This window comes from Anguilla anguilla, chromosome 2 (genome assembly GCF_013347855.1).
Source record: "Anguilla anguilla isolate fAngAng1 chromosome 2, fAngAng1.pri, whole genome shotgun sequence".
In the NCBI taxonomy this organism is placed as follows: Eukaryota; Metazoa; Chordata; class Actinopteri; order Anguilliformes; family Anguillidae; genus Anguilla; species Anguilla anguilla.
Window position 1 is genome coordinate 682,125 of NC_049202.1, and position 22,749 is coordinate 704,873.

The 22,749-nt window shown below is 49.2% G+C and overlaps 1 protein-coding gene across 5 annotated transcripts in view; it reads left to right on the forward strand.

Moving 5' to 3' along the window:
• zmiz1a (zinc finger, MIZ-type containing 1a) overlaps positions 1–22,749 on the forward strand; it is a 147,933-nt gene that overhangs the window by 97,243 nt on the left and 27,941 nt on the right. For all 5 annotated transcript variants that reach the window (XM_035403904.1, XM_035403909.1, XM_035403905.1 and 2 more), the window contains exons 5-6: positions 3,352–3,465; positions 8,413–8,518. In XM_035403904.1, coding sequence (XP_035259795.1) covers positions 3,352–3,465; positions 8,413–8,518 — 220 coding nt within the window. The remainder of the gene's footprint in view (positions 1–3,351; positions 3,466–8,412; positions 8,519–22,749) is intronic.

Here is a 22,749-nt window from a genome sequence, read left to right on the forward strand (position 1 = left end):
CATGCTGCATGAGTAGAGACAGCCCTCCCTCCCTTTTTCCCTCTTTTTTTTAATATCCTCTGAAGACGTGACACTTGTGCTCAAACAGGCAGGAGGAGCTCAGACAGGCAGGAGGAGCTCAAACAGGCAGGAGGAGCTCAGACAGGCAGGAGGAGCTCAAACAGGCAGGAGGAGCTCAGACAGGCAGGAGGAGCTCAGACAGGCAGGAGGAGCTCAGACAGGCAGGAGGAGCTCAAACAGGCAGGAGGAGCTCAGACAGGCAGGAGGAGCTCAAACAGGCAGGAGGAGCTCAAACAGGCAGGAGGAGCTCAGACAGGCAGGAGGAGCTCAGACAGGCAGGAGGAGCTCAAACAGACAGGAGGAGCTCAGACAGGCAGGAGGAGCTCAAACAGGCAGGAGGAGCTCAGACAGGCAGGAGGAGCTCAGACAGGCAGGAGGAGCTCAAACAGACAGGAGGAGCTCAGACAGGCAGGAGGAGCTCAGACAGGCAGGAGGAGCTCAGACAGGCAGGAGGAGCTCAAACAGACAGGAGGAGCTCAGACAGGCAGGAGGAGCTCAGACAGACAGGAGGAGCTCAGACAGGCAGGAGGAGCTCAGACAGGCAGGAGGAGCTCAGACAGGCAGGAGGAGCTCAAACAGGCAGGAGGAGCTCAAACAGGCAGGAGGAGCTCAGACAGGCAGGAGGAGCTCAAACAGGCAGGAGGAGCTCAGACAGGCAGGAGGAGCTCAGACAGGCAGGAGGAGCTCAAACAGACAGGAGGAGCTCAGACAGGCAGGAGGAGCTCAAACAGGCAGGAGGAGCTCAGACAGGCAGGAGGAGCTCAGACAGGCAGGAGGAGCTCAAACAGACAGGAGGAGCTCAGACAGGCAGGAGGAGCTCAGACAGGCAGGAGGAGCTCAGACAGGCAGGAGGAGCTCAAACAGACAGGAGGAGCTCAGACAGGCAGGAGGAGCTCAGACAGGCAGGAGGAGCTCAGACAGACAGGAGGAGCTCAGACAGGCAGGAGGAGCTCAAACAGACAGGAGGAGCTCAGACAGGCAGGAGGAGCTCAGACAGGCAGGAGGAGCTCAGACAGGCAGGAGGAGCTGCCTGCGCCCGGTCGCCATGCTAATCACGTAGCGTCTCCTCGCGCGCCGATCGGGCGGCGGTGTGTGAAACCACACGGACCCGGCTGGACCGGTGCGGCGGGGTGGAGGAGCGACACCGCGGCCCCGCCTCGGTGCGTTTATGGTGGACGACGGGCTCGGGCGGCACGCGGCGGCCTTCCTGTCCAGAGGGGCCCTGTCTCTTGGCCGCTGGTTAGGTTTGATTGGTGGGATTTGGCCGCTGGTCAGGTTTGATTGGTGGGATTTGGCCACACAATCAGGAACATCTGTGCTACGGCTCTGCCAACCGCCTGGCACCTCTGCCACCGCTCGCGCTGAGCTGGCACCCTCGCGGGCACCCTGGCGCTACCAGGCGCTCCTCGGGCAGAAACTGGCAACAACCACCAGTATTGTTTTTTCCCTTTCCATGCATTTTTTTCCTTCCAAGCCTCGCTCCCTCCCTCTCTCTCTCCCCCTCCTTCTCCCTCTCCCTCTCTCTCTCCATCTCCCTTTCTCTCTGTCCCTCTCCCTTCTCCCTCTCTCTCCCTCTTTCTGTCTGTCCCTCTTCCTCTGTCTCTCTCCCTCTCCCTCTCTCTCTCTCTCTCTCTCCGTCTATACCCCCCCCAGAGCGTTTAACAGCACGTGTGCGTAGCCTCTGAGTTTCTGTAAACGTAGCGTTGCTGACTGTAAGGCGCCTTTTTGTTTAGTTTCTTTCCCCCGGACCTTAGCTGCCAGTGGGATTGGTGCCGCTCAGAAGCGGCCCTTCTCCTGACACAGATTCACGCTGTAGGAGACTGCAGTGCGCTGGGACCCGCTCATGAAATAAACAAGACTGGTTTCATCCGGTCCTTGTCAAATGAGGGCTTTGTAAATGGATATGAAAGCTTCCACCTCAAATTCTGACCTCTGCTGCCCCCTAAAGACGGCCGGGGGAAATTCAGAGCGGGGCCAGCGAGGGAGCCGCCTCACTGCGATGAGAAAATAAACACGAGCCGGTTTCGTGTGTCCTGACGAGGCTGCGTTTAAAACCACACGCTGCTGCAGGACGGCTAACGGCTCAGTCTGCACGGCAGGTGTCTTATTGTCCCTGTGGGTTTACGTTCCTCTCGTCTGTTTGAATAGGTGTAGCAGAATTAAACAAGAGCATTAGCGCTTTAAATACCTGCTCTGGAAAGATCAGGGTTTTATGGTTTGAATTGAGCCGGAAGTGAAATCGTTCCTCGAGGGCAATGTCTGTCTGTCTGTCTGTCAGCCTGCCTCTCTGTCTGTCTGTCTGTCAGCCTGCCTCTCTGTCTGTCTGTCTGTCAGCCTGCCTCTCTGTCTGTCAGTAAGAGAAATGAGCCGTGGACAGATCTGGAGGAGGGCTGCTCCAGTGACTGGCAGAGAGACAACAGAGACATTTTACAGGTATCAGGGATTGTGACAACAACAACAAAAATAACAACAACAACAGAAGCCGCCGTGAGTGGAGGCCCCCCCCCCCAGAGCAGAGCAGAGCAGCGCTCTTGTTGCCCACCCCCCCCCACCCCCTCCAGAGCAGCGCTCTTGTTGCCCACCCCCCCCCCACCCCCCCCAGAGTGGCGCTGCTGGTGCTGCAGGAAGTCATCACCGCCTCGCTGGCTTTTGTCCGTCGTCTGGTTCTGCAGTCTTTTTTTCTTTCTTTTTCTTTTTTTTTTTTTTAAACCTGCAAATCCTCGTCCTTTTGCCAGGACCTACCTGACCAAACAAAAGAGGGACTGGAGGACTGGATTAAGCTGGGAAAGGAATGCCGTTCAGAGACCCTGAAGGTCACAGGGCTCATTGTCAGAGGGAGAGCTACACTATGAGTCCAGTGGAATGGGGGGGGGGGGGGGGGGTCCTGCGGCTATTCAGACAGGCTTCTCAGCAGACAGCCGACTCTGAACGGTAATGGAGCTGTGTGAGGGCCGGGCTGTGTTAACCTGGGGGAGCAGGGTCCTGAAGGGAAGAGTCCTTCAGCGCGACACAACCTTCTTACAGCGGCCTTCCATAAGCATGAGTAGTACCGTGATGATGTAGTCTGCTGTGTGTGTGTGTGCGTGTGTGTGTGTGTGTGTGCGTGTGTGTGTGTGTGTGTGTCTGTGACCGCTGGTTAGCTCAGCGCTAACGCTAACTCACCGCAGGCCGCCACACGCATACTGACCACACAGACTTTCTAACGGGGGTTTTTCAGAGGGCTGCGGGGGAAGTGCAGTCGGCAGAACTCTGTTCCTCACGGCATGTCTGCGCTGTTTCTCTGTCCTCCAGCACTTACAGAATCCGGCGAATTTCCAGACGGCGGCGACGGAGCTGCTGGACTGGTGCGGCGACCCACGGGCCTTCCAGCGGCCCTTCGAGCAGAGCCTGATGGGATGCCTGACGGTAAGAGACCCAACCTGGCAACCTCCCCTCAGATAACCACATCCCCCCAACCTGGCAACCCCCTTCAGTTAACCCCCAACCTGGCAACCCCCTTCAGTTAACCCCCAACCCCGCCCAACCTGGCAACCCACTTCAGTTAACCCCAACACCCCCCCCCAACCTGGCAACCCCCTTCAGTTAACCCCAACACCTCTCCCCCAACCTGGCAACCTTCCTCTCAGCTATCCTCAATCCACCCACCTGCCAACTCTCCCCTTTTAGCAACCTGCCAAGCTCCCAACCTGGCAACCTCTCTTCATTTTACCCCCAAACCTGGCAACTCCACTTCAGCTAACCCTCAACCTTCCAACCTGGAACTCCCCCTGAGCTAACCCCCAAACCCCAGTCCCCAAATCTGGTAACCCCCCAGTTCAGGTTCACTGGCGGGGCTTAGAGCAATACTCACCGTGCCTCTGAGGAGACCCCAGAGAGACCCCAAAAATGTATAGTTCTGCAAGGTCACAGGAAATCTGTGGAAAAACAACACAAGAACATGAGAATATATAATGATGAGAATCGGCCAGTCAGCCAGGCTGGGCTGAAAAAAGGCATTGACTTAACGTAGCACAACAACCCCACTCCCCCCATCCCCACTGACAAGTGCTCAAAAACCTGACACTGCATTTGGCGAAAAACATTCTCCACAAACACAAAAACCCGAAGCTCAGTCGCGCCTTGCCCGAGCTGCGTTCTGTTCAGCCGCCTGCCTTGTTCCTTTGTTCTGTCTGTGTGGAAAGCAATTAGGTCTGTTTATCTTTTGTATCAAGAAGACAAAGAGCAGTGTTCTGTACCGAAGGCCTCAATGAGAATCTGTTGTGTTAATACCTGCTTGCGTTTGAGCCGAATCCTGTTTCTGGTGCCCTGAGCTCTGCTGTGACAACACCGCAGCCTGCACAGTTATGTGCCTTTCCTGACGAGCTCTTAAAGAACTCTGAGAAGGACGCAGAGAAGTCCGGACACACAGAGCAGTAAGTGTTCAGACCACCAAGTAATCAATGTTGTTTAAGTAATAAGGCTTCAAAGCTTTTAATTCCCCAGTTAAAAGCCACACAGTTTAGCCACGCTGTATGAAGCCTGTAAGAGCATTTAGTCGTTTAATTAGTAGGCCCATAATAGTTTCCTCAAACATCCATACGTGCAAATTACTTTACATATTCCTCTTTTGCATTTATTAAGGGTTGTTTGAGAATTAGAAGGGAAATGCCTGTCAGCTGTGTGTGTGCAAGGCTGAATTTAATCAGTTCAGTATCAGCGGTCTTTATCCTCTTTGTGAAAAGCGAGTGAACGGTGTTTTGTAACGAAACACCCACCATTTAAGAGCAGGAATCACAGGAATGTTTGGTTGCACATTGATCTGTTCTGAAGCTTGTTGACCCACAGGGCATCCTGCTTAGAGACGTGCAGAGAGAAACGTCGGATAGTTGTTGAAGGTTTCCTCGCTCTATTTTAGCAGGTCCTTAAAGCAATCCGGTTTAATTGTTCTCATCCGTGTAATGAAGGGCACTAATAGATAGCTCCTCACACTGTGAATAAAAGTCTGTGGGCTGCAGGCCCCGCCCCTCGCCCGTACGAGAGTGCGCTGCGTGCCGTGTGAAGATTAAAGATGGCGGAGGATTTGAATGCTGGCTGACAGACGCGGAGCTGTCAGTCACACTCCAGCCTGGGGCGAGCTGATTGGCCACGCGACTCGCGGTGTCGGAGCGCGGCGGCACGGAACACACGGAACTCGCGGTATCTCCCCGCCTTTTCAATCGCGGATCCAAAAAATAAAAAAAAACGTAATTACCGCGCGGCTCTCTGCCGAAATTGCATTCCGGAGCTGCCTGATGTTTTTTTTTTTTTTTTTTTTTTTTTGAACGTCTTCGCCAGTAACGGCTTTCTGCACACCGCCGCACGAAGAGGATGAAGTCGTTCGTTGTAATAATTTGTTTGTTTATTCCGTTCATGAGCTCCTGAGTGCGCTAGGCTATGTACGTTTTCTGTGCTGTCGTGCTTTAATATTCGTGAACGCATTTGTTATATTATTTTAATCGCCGTCTTTTGACCTTTTTCGAAGTTCAAAGCATCATCGAACCGGTGGTTTTATCTTCTTAATGTGCCACAGCGGGTGGTTTTTTTGCTCTTTGCATTTTGCTCATTCGATTTGTTTCCCGTAGTGAAAATCCCGCGGATTTTCCAGTTCCACACTGCGAAAGCTGCCCTTCAAGTTCGTAGGCCTCGGAAGCTTGGATTAGACTAATTACAAACGAATGTTTTACACATACATCCATCAGCGCGATGCTGAGTTCACCTTTTGCTCCTGTGCTTTAGTTTCAAAGGGCAGTGACAAGCAGACCTCGTAGACCCAGTCAGTGGAGGTCACGCACGTTGCCATGTTAAGTGTTCTCCTGCTGGTGTGCGACTGTGTTCACACAAACGCAGTGCTGTAATGATATGGCCCTGTATTCAGTCCGCTGACAGTGCAAACACAGGCTGGCTCCTTGACTTGTGATCTCACAGAATTGATACGGCACCAAGTAACATTCTCCCTCTGAATTAATATTGCTTTGCAGTTTCTGAACATTTAGACAGAGTGTATGCAGTTTAGAAAGCCCTGATTTATATTATGTGAAATGTCTCTTAAAGATCTACTCCTTGCTCATGTCCTCTTTGTAGACTCTCGACTCAATAACATGCTTGACATGCACGATAGGATTTTGGTTTTATTTGCATTCTTATACCAGGTATAAAAACATTGAGACTTAACTTTATATAACAGGTTACTTAGCTCACAATAGCGCTGCTTTATCCTATTGCATTATATTCAAGTTTTTAAAGGCTTAAACATGATTGCATTTAAACATCTGTAAGTGTATTGGTATTCACACATAATTTATTGTTCTCATTGTTTGCATAATTGCACACGTCGTGCTTGTTTTACCAGAAGACTCGTGTTCAGCGTGAGCTTGCCAGATGAAATGCGGCTATTAACCAGGAGAACTGATGCCGGCTCGTCTGGCAGTACAGAACATTCTCTCACTTGGCAGAGATTTTGCTCAGAGTTGCAACAAGGAAATTGAAGTTGGCAAGAATCTGGAGATTGAGTCAGTCATGTGGCTGAAATCTTATCAGTTGCTAAAAATGAAAACATTTATAATTGTGCAACACAGCAGATATTGTTTGGCCTTCTCCTGGGTGCAATTAGGCATTCTGACGAGCACTGCATGCTGCTTTCAACTGACTCCGTTCAGCTCTCCTTCCTTATGAGATTATTTTAATTAGACGATGCACGCATATTAATCTTCTCTCCATGTGCAGTTGCTGTGGGTTTGGCAGAGGTGTGTAATTGTCTTTTTGTGGTGTTAGAAGTATCTGGGCTGTGCTCAGACGAGGTAGTGTGGCAGTTGGGATTCTTGGCAGCTGGTTGAAATGCTGCCAGATTCGACTTGGGCAGAAAGACAAAGCGTGCACTTGAGTTTAAAAAACGTGTCTCCACCTCCACTGCTCTCCCTGCACCATAACAAGCTTCGCCTGTAAGGTCAAAAGGACTGAGGGGCTTCTGCTGAAGATAATAGAGATGGTAAATCAAGGCAAGATTTTCCACTTAATCATGATTTATAGCTCCTCTAGTGCCGTGTTGGGTCTGGCTTAATGTGCCCTCTCAGTGGGCATAAGTGTGGTGTCGCATCACTTGGCTCTTGTTTCTTTATTATTACACAAATGTTAGCCGCTCCTTGACTTTATTAGCAGTGTTACGGGACGTTACTGCATTGCTGACATTGTCAGATCCGCGGATTCCGGTCTTGTGGGTGACACAAGTTACTCAATCATAGTAGTAATACACCCATAAGCCTGTGCTTTATTGATTAATGGAGCTTATTTATAGTGCTTTTGATCCATCCAATAGGCTGTGTTTTTTTCTTAACATCACCGAGTGTGATTTGATATTTCTTTAATCTTTAAAACTAGTTGTCAGGTGTTTCCTTGAATAGATTATATATCAAAGTATAAAACAACCCTTCACTGATGCTCATTTAAGGCTAGCACTACCAGATCAGCAACAGAAGAATGTTTCTGAACCTTTCTCACGTTAGCTTTTTGGTGAGGACTTTGCAGTAAACACACAAGAATATGAGCGCACTGTCTTGACTGCAGTGTTGGCTCTCGTGTTTCCTGTGGGAGCTTGTTTAAGATGGTTAGGATGGCATAATTCTGTGCATCCTGTACAGATCTTAAAATATTCAGCAGCCCAAACACAGAATAAATCCAGGGAGCAGTAAAGTACAGTAATCCCCCCCCCCCCCCCCTCCTCACTGTGGGACAGCCTATGTCATCTCAGAAGTGAAGGATCGTGCAGGACAGGAGAGAGAGAGTCTGTACGCTTCCTCAGTTCCTCGCTTGCCGGTCCCTGTCTTCATCCCTGACGGTGCATTTCCTGGTTCCTCCCTCTCTCCTCCCTGATGGTGTGTTTCCTGGTTCCTCCCTCTCTCCTCCCTGACGGTGCGTTTCCTCCCTCTCTCCTCCCTCTCTCCTCCCTGACGGTGTGTTTCCTCCCTCTCTCCTCCCTGATGGTGTGTTTCCTCCCTCTCTCCTCCCTGACGGTGCGTCTCCTCCCTCTCTCCTCCCTGACGGTGCGTCTCCTCCCTCTCTCCTCCCTGACGGTGTGTTTCCTCCCTCTCTCCTCCCTGACGGTGCGTCTCCTCCCTCTCTCCTCCCTGACGGTGCGTCTCCTCCCTCTCTCCTCCCTGACGGTGTGTTTCCTCCCTCTCTCCTCCCTGACGGTGCGTCTCCTCCCTCTCTCCTCCCTGACGGTGCGTCTCCTCCCTCTCTCCTCCCTGACGGTGCGTCTCCTCCCTCTCTCCTCCCTCTCTCCTCCCTGACGGTGCGTCTCCTCCCTCTCTCCTCCCTGACGGTGCGTTTCCTGCGCAGGTGGTGAGTCGTGTAGCGGCACAGCAGGGCTTTGACTTGGACCTGGGCTACCGGCTCCTGGCAGTGTGCGCCGCCAACAGGGACAAGTTCACCCCCAAATCAGCAGGTGAGACGCCACTTCTCCGCCCTCTCCGTCGCGTCAGCAGACCCCGCCCACCTCCCGTGGGACGAGGTCCGTTTGACCTGGTGTGACCCAGGATCTTCTAAAGCTGCACTTTAACCTCTACCTGTCACCATGGTTACGCAGCAAGTAATGTTTCTTGTTGCTCAGGTAATGTGCATGACGTGTACATCTGTTCAGAAAGCATCACTGCATTGTTCTTTTGTCTGTTACGTTCACAAACATGGCTTAATTGTTTTTTTAAGGTTTTGTGTTATTTTCAGCAAAACACAGCTGAAGGTAGCATGTTTATGGATTTTAAATGTGAACAAGATGCAGTGTACTTTAGTTAGCATGTTTATCTGTGGTTAGTTTGGTTGCATTTAATTATTTGAGATTTCTTTGTGGGGTTTAGATGCTGTGCTGCTTATACTGCTGTGTCAGGGCTGGCATGCTGACCTCACCTGAGGTGTAAATTTAAATTAATGATCGAGTGATCATTCGCTGTAGCGTATGTGTGGCACTCAGGATGGAAAATGCACTGTGGGTAAATATTTGTGTTTTGCATTTTAAAAGTTTTCCCTTGTTGGGAATAACAGGTGCTTGTCAAGACTAGGCCCCGTGTCACAAAGACATTTTTGTTTATAATTTGGAGAATTTTGGCCATGCATCCATTAAAATGTGCTGATTTTAATATAATCAAAAATGTAATGCACGGAACAGCGATGAGATGCTTACCTGTTTTCTGTCTTAATTTTCTCTTGATGTATTATTGAAAAATGTGCCGACTTAGTCGTGTGTGTTTGTCTCCATGCTTGCTCTCTGCCCTGTGCATTGAGCTTATTCACCACATTTACGCTCAGAGTAAAACACATCTGCTCATAAATTTAACTGCCAAATTATATCTGAAAAGGTTTGATGGACAGGGCTTTATTAGGATCTTTTGACGGTGTCTTTGAAAAGAAGCCCCCTGAAGTGTCCCGTTCTTGTACATTTGTCACAGTAAAATGTCGGAGAATATCAGGTGATGGATATGCAGTCGGGACAGGTGGGGGGGTGGGGGGGGGGGGGGGGGTTGGGCAGCCGGCAGTGCTTATCCCCTGCGGTTGGAGACGGTCTGACAGAGCTCACTGCCCAGAATGAAGACAAATGCACAGATAAGAGCTCTGCAGATAACCATGGTTACTGGGGTGGGGAGGGGGCATTCAGAAACCTTCAGAAAGGCTGAGACTTCTCACCTGCCTGAATCTGCGGGATAATCACCTGCCTGTGTTTAACAGCTGAATCTGCGGGATAATCACCTGCCTGTGTTTAACAGCTGAATCTGCGGGATAATCACCTGCCTGTGTTTAACAGCTGAATCTGCAGGGTGATCACCTGCCTGTGTTTAACAGCAGAATCTGCAGGGTGATCACCTGCCTGTGTTTAACAGCTGAATCTGCGGGATAATCACCTGCCTGTGTTTAACAGCAGAATCTGCAGGATGATCACCTGCCTGTGTTTAACAGCTGAATCTGCGGGATGATCACCTGCCTGTGTTTAACAGCTGAATCTGTGGGATTATTGCTGCTGCAGTGGCTTGCTCTCTAAACCGTGTGTAACAGATTCACCACATCCTCTGACCAAAAGCCTTTTGGCATCTCTCTTTCTTGGTTGTTATGGATACTGTTTGTTTGTGTTTTTTATTTATTATTTTTTTATTTTGTGGAAATATTACAATACATTACGTTTATTTGGCAGACACTTTTATTCAAAGCGACGTACAAATATGTTTTGAAAAAGTGAGCAAGTTTTAGGGAGGGGGGGTAAGCGTGCTGGGCGGGGGGACAGGCGGGCGAGCCGGGGGGGAGGGCGGGGTTGGGGCAGACAGGAAGTCGGCGAAGTGGCGCGCGCTGACGGGTCTGTCGGAGAGACGGCTCTTAAAAGGCACTCACACTGGCCCGGGGGCAGGGCCGTTGCTGAGAAACCGCAGCCAGCCAATCACAGGACAGCCAGGATGGCGGCGACGGGTCGGACATCCGATACGGGAGATGGGGACTCGGTGTCTGTGATTCGCTGGGGCCGCTGGAGGAGCCTCAGAGTTTCCCAGAGAGCAAACCGACACTGGAATGCATCTGTTATGAGATTAGTCAGGGAGGGGGGGAGAAGGGGGGGGACGGGGGGGAGAGAGCCGGTGGATAAAAGGGTTTAATTGAATAGGCTGTTCTTTGCATAACATCGTTTTGCAATAATTTATTTAGCTGGTCTGCTTCTGTTCTTGGGCTCTGTCCAGCGTAAAGACTGCAGATCTGCTCAGTCACTGCAGGGCTGGAGAACTCGACTCAAAGCCTCATGTTCTGCAGAACGCTGGTGGAACATGGCTCACGCGTTTATAATCCTCCAACACCGTCTGTGCTCTTAAATAACACCGGAGTCTGAGTGTTCCGCTTTTAGATGTCATTTCTCGCTTCGCCATCTGTCTTTTGATTTAAATAAACACGGGAGTGTGGACCTCGGTTAGTCTGAAGGAGCCTTTAAATAAACTCGGGGGGGTGGGTGGGTGTGAGAGACCTGTGCACAGCACTCCACTTGAGGTGGAAGCGTTCTGTGGTCCCTCTGATACTGCACATGAGGGCCAGTCCACTTTTGGGATTTAGGTGTGACTTCAGCTCCTAATTATTTAATTAGCCCAATCGTTTATTTTATCTGCTATGATAAAGTCATGAGGTATGCAGGGTTGGTCTGTACTGCTGGTCGGAATATTAAGAGAGAATAATTGGTCAGAGCAGAAATCAGAATCATGTTTTTTTATTTTTTTTTTACACTCTGTGACCAAAAAGAATGTAGAAGCGCCCCTCTACTGAACCAGTCAGGAAGGTAGAAACACGAATGACAAAGTGATATCGCAGTGCCTGCTGTATTAAATCTAGTCAGTCATCATGTTAGGTAAATAATTTCATCGTTTAATTAGCCGGTCTGGAGTGGGGGATTAAATAAATCACCAAACGACTGTTCTGCGGTTTACCCACTTTGCGGCTCGTGTTCAGACGGCTGTTAAGGTGGTGTAATCGGCCGGTGCCAGCGCCAGTGGAAACGCCGCTTAAAAGGCATCTTATCAATTCGGCTGCCACCTGTGCTCCCCTGCACACGTCCTGCTGCAGAGCATCATTCATTCTGTACGAGGCCTCAGCTCCTGATGGAAATGCTCTGATTGCTCCTGTGTGATTGGTCAGCCAGGATGATTGCTCCTGTGTTATTGGTCAGCCAGGATGATTGCTCCTGTGTTATTGGTCAGCCAGGATGATTGCTCCTGTGTTATTGGTCAGCCAGGATGATTGCTCCTGTGTTATTGGTCAGCCAGGATGGCTGCTGCTTCTGCGTCCTCCTTGGCCTGAAATGAATCCAGCCGACGCGATTTCTCCTCCTGTCATATTTATGGTCCTCCGCTCTTAAGAAGCGCTTTGATTAAAAAAATATCATAAAAAACGATGGACTCGGCCAAGTGGAGAACCGCGCCAGAAGGGCGTATCGTATAAACGGATTTGTCTGGATTACTGTGTACCCTGCTCTTCTTGTTTGTCTTAAAGATATAAAGAGTTACTCTCTGCTTTTAAATGTCAGGCAACTGTTGGGATTGTAAGCAAAATTTGATTTAAAAATTGTTAAAATACTACAGATGATATTTTAGAAATCCTGAGAGTCTCGCCTACTGGAGCTAAACATGGTTCTTTGTGTCAGAGCGTTTTTGTATGGGAACAGGGCACAGCGTACTGAATTAAAACTGACTAAATTACTGAATTAAATCAGAACTAATCCATGATTTTGTTCCATCGGTGGGGTTTGTGTGGGGTTTGTGTGGGGTTTGTGTGGGGTTTGTGTGGGATGGATGTGCTCATGAGGGGGAGGGTCAGAGACGTAGAGCCAGGCAGGTGAGCAGGTCCCCTTTCTCAACCAGCACTGTGTCGCACTCACACAGAAAACATGTCACAGTCTCTATCGGTGCAAAGATTCCTCTCATAATGGGGATTTCAGAAGAGGACAATCACAAGAGGTCTTTAAAAAGCAGCAGGAGTAATTAAGTATTAAGATAAAAAGCATAAAAACGAAGAATATCAGCTTTGTGAATGGTCTTGATTACAGAAGATAACGTTTAAATGCTTCTGAATTTCTTGTAAACATTTTCATGTATTCTTCAGAAAGCTCATATTCCTCAGTATCTGAGAAGCCGCACCATTTATGGAAATATTCTTTAATGTTGATGTGAACTGATGCTACATGACCACTGAACACCAATGAACACGTTTTACAGCAGTATGAGTTTAATTTGAACAGGCAACATAAACTCTCCTCTGAACATTCAGCTGTTTGAAAAAATATGTGTGTCCTCATCAGCAGACTGAGCTGCGCAGTGTTGAGGCCGGACATACTCTCTGAAGTGTATCCACTTTAAATACTGAGCCGATAAGCATAATGCTGCATGAGGGAAGACCTCATCAGGATTGAACTCGTATGAACATTGAGAGCGTGCAGATTTTCAGTCAAGACATATTTTTTTGATAATGAATCTGTTCCCCTGGCTTGTGACATAGGGGTTAGGGGTGTAGTGGGGGGGAATTGTAGGGTTTGGGGTGTGGCGGGGGTGTTAGGGGAGTTGCAGAGGGGTTAGGGTTAGGGGTGTTGGGGGGGGGGGGGGGGACTGAGTTGTGACCTTGCTGTTGGTGGGATTGGCCTGCCATATTAATGTGTGATTTCTGAGTCCATTCATCCAAAAAGCACATGAAGACTCGGTCATGTTGTAAGGAGAGTGAGGCAACACTCCAGAAATACCCCAGAATACCCCAGGCTCTTTCCCTGACAGAGGGCGCATGTGGAACTGGACAGAGCCCTCTCTTCATTTTATGGAAGCACCCCCCCCCCCACATGGATATTGGTACGATCCAGTGCAGTCGTATGAATCTGAGTGCTTAATCACGACTCTCCCCGTGTGGGTCAGGGTGGCACATTCCAGATCGCTTGTGCTTCAACAAGCAGAAGGAATTCCTCAGTTCTAACCAGTTAGGAGAAAGCATTCATTTCAAACGCAGGGCAGCGCACTTTCAACAAAACATTTTTATTTTTTTGTACGTACTTCCTTGTGCTATACACAAGTATTTCACAAACATTATTTTAAGAGTTAATATTTCACAACTAATTCCATTCCTGAACTACACCATATGAAACTACATTTCGGGATCAGCAATTTTACATATAAATTATGCCTTGATTAGACACATATGCACCTTCTGTTTGAAAACATAACCAAAATCCCTATTTGGATACAGTTCCTTCAAGTGTTAGCGCTTCAGATATCCACTTTGAGACGTTTGGAGCACTTGGGATCAGCGTATTCCTCGGAGCGCTTGGGATCAGCGTATTCCTCGGAGCGCTTGGGATCAGCGTATTCCGCGGAGCGCTGTGGATCAGCGTATTCCTCGGAGCGCTGTGGATCAGCGTATTCCTCAGAGTGCTTGGGATCAGCGTATTCCTCGGAGCGCTTGGGATCAGCGTATTCCTCGGAGCGCTTGGGATCAGCGTATTCCTCAGAGCACTTGGGATCAGCGTATTCCTCAGAGCGCTTGGGATCAGCGTATTCCTCGGAGCGCTCCCCTGAACAACACGCCGTGAGCTCGTGCTGCGGTGTTCCAAGGCCCCCGTGTTTTCACCGGGGACGTATTTAGAGATGAACGTGTTTGCATAAAAACACCTTTCCACCCATTACTTCCCTCATTTCCAGAGGGAGCTTCGATTGCACCATCCCGCTCCGTCTCATTGACTGTTTTGACAGGATGCAGAAGGTGTGACTGTGATGCAAGCTTTCTGGCTTTCCAGCCTGTCCCAACATGAGATGTTGCAGCCTGCTTTTTCCAGTGTCTGTGCAGTAAAATATCTTTCCCCCCTGTTAATTAGGAAGTTAATTAAAAGGTAAATACCGTGACACAGGTGCTGTTTTGTTGCACAAAACCTTTGTAACAAGGGCTTTGTTTATTGACATAATAAATGAAAACACAACAGTTTGGCATTTGATGAAGCACAATTTGAAATAATTATGTTTGTTTAATGTTTTTTAACAGTTTGTGTTTACTCTTTAAATAGTATAAATACACTATGACCAAAGGTACCTGGACACTCTTTGATGTGGGGCTGTTTTTCATGGTTTGGGCTAGGCCCCTTAGTTCCAGTGAAGGCAAATCTTCATTTTTTGGGATGGAACAGTGCAGTGAGTAGCCTTCTCCTGAACATGCTCCAGAAAGACCAAATTGGCTCAACATTTTTACATGCAATTAGACTCCCTACTGCTGTAATGTGGGACACGCATGGAAAGCTATTAATACGTTAAGTTTAATATCATTTTGGGCCTTGGGACTTATTAGAAATATGCCAATATTCCCTAATGTAAGAATCTTGTACATAACAAATCTATGGAAGGTTTGTTTTCACCAGAGTCGCGTTGGTCGTGAAACCTAGCATCGTTCCGTTAGCTCAGTCTGCTGCGGACCGGTACGTTGTTGAGTCGGGCTGAAGTCAGGTTCAGCTTCTTGCTAAACCAAGTAAATCTTTCCTAGCTGTACTGCACGTCCTGTAAAACCAGTTGAATCCGATCAGTTATGCTGTGAAATCGTTTAATTGCGCCGTGCCGTTTTTTTTCACATTATGGTAATAAGTTGCGACTTCGGTGTGAAACGCGGGTGTCGCCTGGTGTCGCCCCTGCCTGAACTGGTGAAGCAGCTGGCTTCACTCCGGTCGTGATAAAGAATGTTGTCGGCAGGTCGTAAATTCAGCTCCGCCCCCGTTTGCGTCGCGCGGTGTGAAAGCACGCAAAGTGCCCGTGTCGACGGTGACAGATATCCTCCAGCGCTGGGCGCATGTTTGTGTACACAGTTTACAGTGGCTGACAAGAAGGCAAACACCGAGGGAACCCGAGACACGGTTTGTTTTGGCTGTCTTAGCGATCGCACGTCGCTCTTAGACCTGATTTCGGTATTGAGAGGCGGGGTGCGTTTCCAGGGAACTGCCTCTCTATCCCACACTGCGCAGTCATTGAGGGCCACAGCCATCCCAGGGCAACACTATTTGAGTTTAAAGTGGTTTTTGTAATTTATGTTGGTCTCTTTGGGGCCACAACAACATTCTAGTTTAGGGCCACCAAAACTCTAGGGCCAGCTCTGGTCTAGCCCGTACCAACAAAATGACCTTGCAGAACAACCCAGTGAACTACCACAGGATTACTGCTTAGCAAGAGGGCAGCTGATGAATTATTAACAAGCATAATGCATATTATATTTAGAAACATGATCCCTATTTTAAAACATTGATTTTTTTTAGAGATTTTAGAGTGCAATATTGTTAACTATTCAGAAGGCTGAAAGGGTGGAACTTACCTCCACATTCTGTTTTTGACACAAAAATTACATTTCTGATTGGATCCTGCCAACCATGGAGACTTTTTTAGAGGTTGAAGGTTTCATCATTATAAAGAATTATGTCATTATAATATTTTAATTGCACACTGAGACTACACTTGGATAATTATTTCACTATTCTTAATTATTATTTATGTAGTGTCAAACACTTCTTAAGTTGTCTAATTAGATTTGGAAATTCATGTTTTCTTCTTTGGGGGGGTGGGGGGAGTGATTTTTTGCAATCTTTGCAACTAAGCTGTAGTTTAAACAACTGCAAAGAGAAGGAAAGACTTTTAAAAGCTTTTGGTAGGTCAGACTTGTCTTGCACATCATTGTGACTTGTCAGATTTTCAAAATACCTGAAAGTATAGCCTAGGGTATAGTTAGAAATCAGGATACTTTGTTCTCCCAATTTATATTAACAACATGTTTTGTTTTACTTTTAAATTTTTTTTTAATTTTAAGTCTGAATAGTTTTCTCCTGAGTTTATAAGGCTAGCTGCAGGAGAACAGCCCTCTCAGTCAGGTCCCCGCGGGCCGCGTGCCCTGGAACAGCGTTACCAGTCAGATAACGGCGAAATCGCCCATAGCCGTTATTTTTGAATCAGACGGTTTCGTCGCCTGAGTGTTGTCACGGTAACCTGCTACGATAGCTTCACTTTACCGCACCTGTAGGCTACTGTGCTTCACTAGCGGACTAGCCGAGTTTACACCCGCTACATAACGCATGATAACCGAATATCGTCATCGAGAAGACCAAGTAAATACTCGGTTTTATATTTTTTAAATAGCCTCTAATTTTCCAGGCTTGCTTTGAGCTTCAGTCGGGCATAAGCTTTGGGAAAATGCCCCTGAACCTGTCACTGTGGGTCCATTGAGCCAGCACAATGTCGGTGAGTGTAATGTGTAATCGGGGATGTGGCTTCGTAGTGTTTCCTGGAAGTACGGCCAGGGCATTGCACAGGAAAGTGTTTCCCGGGGTTAGCCATAGAGCCGCTGGCTGCTGCAGCACACAGTGCTGTTTCGTAAGGTCCCGCTCTTCAGTGCTATACCGTAAGATCCCGCTCTTCAGTGCTATACCGTAAGATCCCGCTCTTCAGTGCTATACCGTAAGATCCCGCTCTTCAGTGCTGTTCCGTAAGATCCCGCTCTTCAGTGCTATTCCGTAAGATCCCGCTCTTCAGTGCTGCACATGTACTGCTGTAAGACCCAGGGGGCGAATGTGCATCTCTCACCAGCCTTGTGTTTTAACAGAGGAACAGGTGTAGCAGTAATTTAACTCATTAAAGATGCACAGTCCCGAACAGAAATTCTGTACTTTTAAGCCGTTAACAGGCATATTAGTGTTTTTTTAAATTTTTTTACAATGAATAAATAAATGAAACATCTTGCACGTGTTTAATTAGAGGTGATATTCTGCTACTTCCGTTACTTAAAATAGTTTTAAAATAATTTTTTAAATAGTTTGAAGAGGGGAATTAATGCAAACCATTAACACTGTCGTTAAAGACACACCTGTGCCATTTCTCTCACTGTTTTTCATTTTTAAGGGTTAGTTCGTCTTACAGTATTCTACATTTCTGGCACGGTGCTCTCCAGTTTGACTTATAGGTGATACTAAATGAAAATGAATTTTTGTTGATTTTCCCTTTATTGCTTTGTTAATTTAACTGCGTAATATTGACAGCCTGGGATAAAGTTGACTACAAGTAAAGCTACGTGTAATCTTTTTGGATTCCTGACAAGGACTTGTGTTGAAATAACGCCTCATTCAATACCTTGGACCCCCCCCCTCCCCCTGACCCCACCCTCATACCCCACCCCACCCCACCCCACCGGTTCCAGCCCTGCCCCCCGGGCAGCACCCCACTCTGCCTGGAGAAGCTCCCTCTCTGGCCCTTAATTAGCAGGACTGGTTTGATGGATTTAGTCTCCGCTGCAAGCGGGGGCGGCATCGCTGCTAAATATACCAGCCTGAAGAATTTCCATCTGTAGCGTCTGGGAGGACTGGTGTCGCTCTCTGGAAAACAAATGTTGCTTTAAGTGAATTGATTGGTGCCCTGGACTCTGGCCGAGATACGCGCTGTCTCACATGTTAGGCTCCGCCCCCCTTTGCAAGTTTGAAATGTGAGCTGCCTGCGCTTTTATTTTTTTCCCCCTCCCTTCTGGCGAAGTGGCTGAGGCTGCGTGTGTGTGATGTGTGTGCTGGGACAGGCTGAGGCTGCGTGTGTGTGATGTGTGTGCTGGGACAGGCTGAGGCTGCGTGTGTGTGATGTGTGTGCTGGGACAGGGAGCAATGGATCACTAGACAGCAAAGGAAGATGCATCAGTAACAGCTGCATTCATCCGAGGTGAGGAGATAAGCGTTTGGTTTTCTCTCTCTGTCTCTCTTTCTCTCTCTCCCTCCCTCCCTTCCTCTCTCCCTCTCTCTTTCACTGTCTCACTCTGTCTCTCTCTCTCTCTCTCTTTTTTAACCCTTAAACGGCGCAGAAGTGCCACTTCCTGTTTGGTTGCGGAGGTGTCCGTGGAGAGCGCTGGCTCTGTTGATTCGGATTGCGCGCGGCTCAGTTTGCTACGCTCAGCTCAGTGCGCTACGCTCAGCTCAGTGCGCTACGCTCAGCTCAGTGCGCTACGCTCAGCTCAGTGCGCTACGCTCAGCTCAGTGCGCTACGCTCAGCTCAGTGCGCTACGCTTGCCTCCGTGTGCCGCACCGTGTGAAGTTTTCAAAAGCTTAACCTTACTCTCCCTCTCTTTGTCTCCTGAGGATTCCTAGCTCGAGCGCCCGGGAGCCGAGGGCTAGTGCAGCAGGAGCCCATTAGCAGGGACTCCATCTGTGATTGGCTCTGCTGTGAAACCCAGAGACTGGCCATGAATAATTGATGTACATTGTGCAGTCACTGGACAGGCAGAGAGAGAAGAGAGGGTGCCCTGAGAGAGAGGGAGGGGGGGGGGAGAGTGAGGCAGTGAGAGGGAGAGAGAGGGAGGGGGGAGAGAGAGAGAGGGGGAGAGAGAGGCAGTGAGAGGGAGAGAGAGATAGAAACTGAAAGCTTGAAAATAGCTGCTGGGTTCCATAGAGCTGAGAATAAGGCTGCCCAGTGTGCCTTTGTTGTTCTGAAGCAGACTCCAGTTTAGAAGTGTTTCCAGACACATGAGCCCTGTTCTGTGCACTGAAGAGAGAAATAAGACAGGCAGAGACAGTGCGTGGCTGTTTGTGGGTAAGTCTGGTGCAAGGGTGTGCGTGTGTATGACTGTGTGCGTGCATGCATGCGTGTGTGTGTGTGCATGCATGCGTGTGTGTGTGCACACGTATGAGTGCGTGCGTGCATGCGTGTGTGTGTGTGTGTGTGCGTGCGTGTGTGTGTGGGGGGTGCTTCTGGATTTTGCTGTCATGTTGAGGACAGTCTGGGAAGCTGCGAGCTGTCAGAGCATAAAATAGCACTCGAGTCGGGTACAGGGGGATTGGGAGAAGGGGGTACTTGTGACTATGATACCCTCAGAGATTGGATTTGGGGGCTGGGGGGGGGGTTCTGCCTGTGTGAAACTGGGGCCTTGCAGCCCCCCAACTTGACCGAGATGTAACAGCTGCCTGTGTGTGACCTGGTTAGCGCTCACACAGAGAGGGTCAGAATGGCTCTGCTCTCCTGGAGGTGGGCTGACCTACTTGAGCCCCGTTTCTGCCGTCGTTTAAACGGTCTGACAGCCGCCTGTGATTCAGCCGCTCCGCACTCTCAGCCAATCACGCGGCGGGAACTTTTACAGGGCATCACACAGTGACGGAGGGCTGCACCTTAGCCACGCTAACATCGTTAGCATGACTTGTTAGCGTGCAGCAGATTAGCTTTTGAAACGATGCTTTGGCAGTCGTGATCAGGTGTGACGCATGTCAAAAACAAGGGTTCTTTCTGCTGATTCCAGACCAGCTTGACGTATTAAGCAGACGTTTTGTTCCACCGCCGTACAGGGCAAATGCAGAATCTTTTCTAGAAAACTCCTGAGCAGCTCCAGACATACGGAATCGGATTGGCTGAAGGACCCCCACGTGCTCGTTTCCCAAATGGTCTCCACCCCCGCCCCCTGAACGTAGGCACGGCCGCCCCACCCCCTGTTTCCTAATGAACCTCGTGGCTGAACCTTGGTAGACTCCTGTGCCAAGGGATTATTTTAATAACAAGTGTGCTGTAATTTTATGTAGGAGACACCCCCCCCCCCCCCCCCCAGCGGTTTGCTCAACTTAACGGTTATTTGTGTGAATTATCCCGTTTCCTCCACCCCCCGTCGCCCCCACCTCCTAGACTCACTTGTTACAGAAACGTGCTAAGACATGAAGTTTTGTGCAATAAATCTGTCTGCCACTGCTGAGTAATACCCCACGTTTATCTGACTTTTTTTACGGAAGAAATGAATGAAGCTTTTGTTCTTTTCTTGGTTGACCTGAGAATTGTGAAATTTCTTCCAGAGAAACTTAAGTTTTGTTTTTTATTTAAAAAATAAATAAATAAGCGGAAAAATCTTTTTTAAAAGCTACTGCCAGCAGCGTGAAGCGGGGGCGCTCGGCGCTTCAGAAGCGCGGGGGAATATTAATGCGGTCCGCGGGACCGGCTGCTCACGCTGATCACTGTTCCGCCAGTTCAGACCTTCCCGCTGCTGCTGTCTCATCCTGCTGCAGGAATGGGACATGAAAGCTCTCCTCCCTGCGTCTCCTCTCCGTCCCGCGTCTCCTCTCCTCCCTGCGTCTCCTCCCTGCGTCTCCTCTCCTCCCTGTGTCTCCTCCTCCCTGCGTCTCCTCTCAGACTCTCCTCCCTGCCTCTCAGGCTCTCCTCCCTTTCCTCCTGCCTCTGCCTCTCCTCGCCTCCCTGTGTCTCCTCTCCTCCCTGCGTCTCCTCCCTGCCTCTCCTCTCCTCCCTGCGTCTCCTCCCTGCCTCTCCTCTCCTCCCTGCGTCTCCTCCCTGCGTCTCCTCTCCTCCCTGCGTCTCCTCCCTGCCTCTCCTCGCCTCCCTGCGTCTCCCCGGGACGCAGACAGGCAGGGCTGGAGACTACACCACTGCTCCGCTGAGTTTCGTTTATGTTGTTTCCTCCTCAACGCAACACACTTTTTTTCGGGTTTCGATTTGACTGTTAAACTCCCTTCAGTGCTCCGCTCGCATTCTGTCTGCCGGAATAAACCCTTCTGTCTCTTCATACCGTTTGACTTCCTTTTGATTATCGTGGGGCACATGTGCATGTGAATATTTATATGATCAAATATTGCACGATTACAGAAATAGCATTTTTAAAAATATATATATGATGCTAGGGTGTTTCTTGGGGGGGGGGGGGCTGGGGGCAAGCCTTTGCCTTTTGTTCATTTGTTCATTGTCAGGTTTGGGTCACAGTGTAGTTACATGTCTGTAGTATTTACTTGTTCTATTTTAGCAGGGTGGAAACTTTACACCATTAAAATGGGAAAACTTTTAGAAAGGGTAACCGTGGATACAGACACTTGTCTCTACCCCTTGTTGCTCGTGTTGGTGCTTGTTCCCGTCCCAATTATCTCCCAGGGAGGCGCACAAGCATGCAGATCAGGCCCTGGGGATTGCCCTGGCGTGTCGGGTTCGAGGTGTGCTAAACGCTACCTCTCTGAGTCTGCTGGGTGTCAAACGTGTCGCACAAAGGCAAACTGACATCTCAGCCTGGATAGTCTGCAGTTCCTCTTTGCTGTCCTTTTCTCATATGGAAATCGCAAAGTGCTTTGATAGCTGGATTGATCTGCTGTTTCACTAGTTCAGTTAGTCACGTTTGTGAAAATGTTCAGACGCGTGTGTGTGTAAAAACGGTGCGTTAGTGTGTGAGTTGTGAAGGCGTGCGTTTCTCTCCGCTTCACACACACACACCCTCCCCCCCCCCCCTTCCTGACGGGAGGTATGGGAGACGGCGCTGGTTTTGATTGGCTGAAAGGGGCGCGTTGGCGGAAGCGTGGTTGTGGGGAGTCGCTCTGTGACCGAGTGTCACCGCTGGTCCTAATGCCCCCCCCCGCACGGTTAATTGGATGGAGGGGCCACGCCTCCTGCTAGACCACTCACAGTCCAGTAATGGAATCGCTGAGCCGATGGAGCCTGAAACCAACACTGAGGGCATAAACCCCCCCCACCCCCAACACAACCCCCCACCTCCTATACTCCCCCCCCCCCCCCCACCCCCTACACAACCCCTCCACCTCCGACCAAAACCCCCCCACCTACCACCGAACCCCCCATCCCCCTGTTTCCAGCAGTGCTTGTACAGAAGTAATTGAAAGTCAAAACACCTTTGAGCCTTAATGGAAATAGATTCAAATTTTTTTAAAGAAATAAAGACGTGCTGAATGGTGTTTATGAACATGCTCGACGCTGTTGAAATTAGCGTTGGCGTTGGAGTGCACAGAGGCGTGGATAGACTGAAAGGTTTTATTATGCATTACGCAGTCACAGGGAGGGTGTGATTCAGCTCTTCTGCTTGGGTTTCCACCTCAGCCAGGTAGATTTTACCCCTGAGCGCTCTTAGCTTGTCTGCATAAGTAATGCTGATGAAATGTCTGTTATTGTGTCAGTAATTCACACCATCCTGCCTTTATTGGAATAATAATTACTGAAGAGAATGAGCACAGAATGGAGTTACACTGAAGGAGGATGAGGAGGAAGATGAAAGCGCATTCTCTGGAGTTTGTGCGTATTTCGGGCGTATTTCAGGGAATTTTGGGCGTATTTTGAAGACAAATGTGCAAGTGAACTGGAGTATTTCAGAGGACTTTGCTGTGGGGGTTTCAGTGTAAAACCTCACTCTTTCTCTGATTGGGACCAG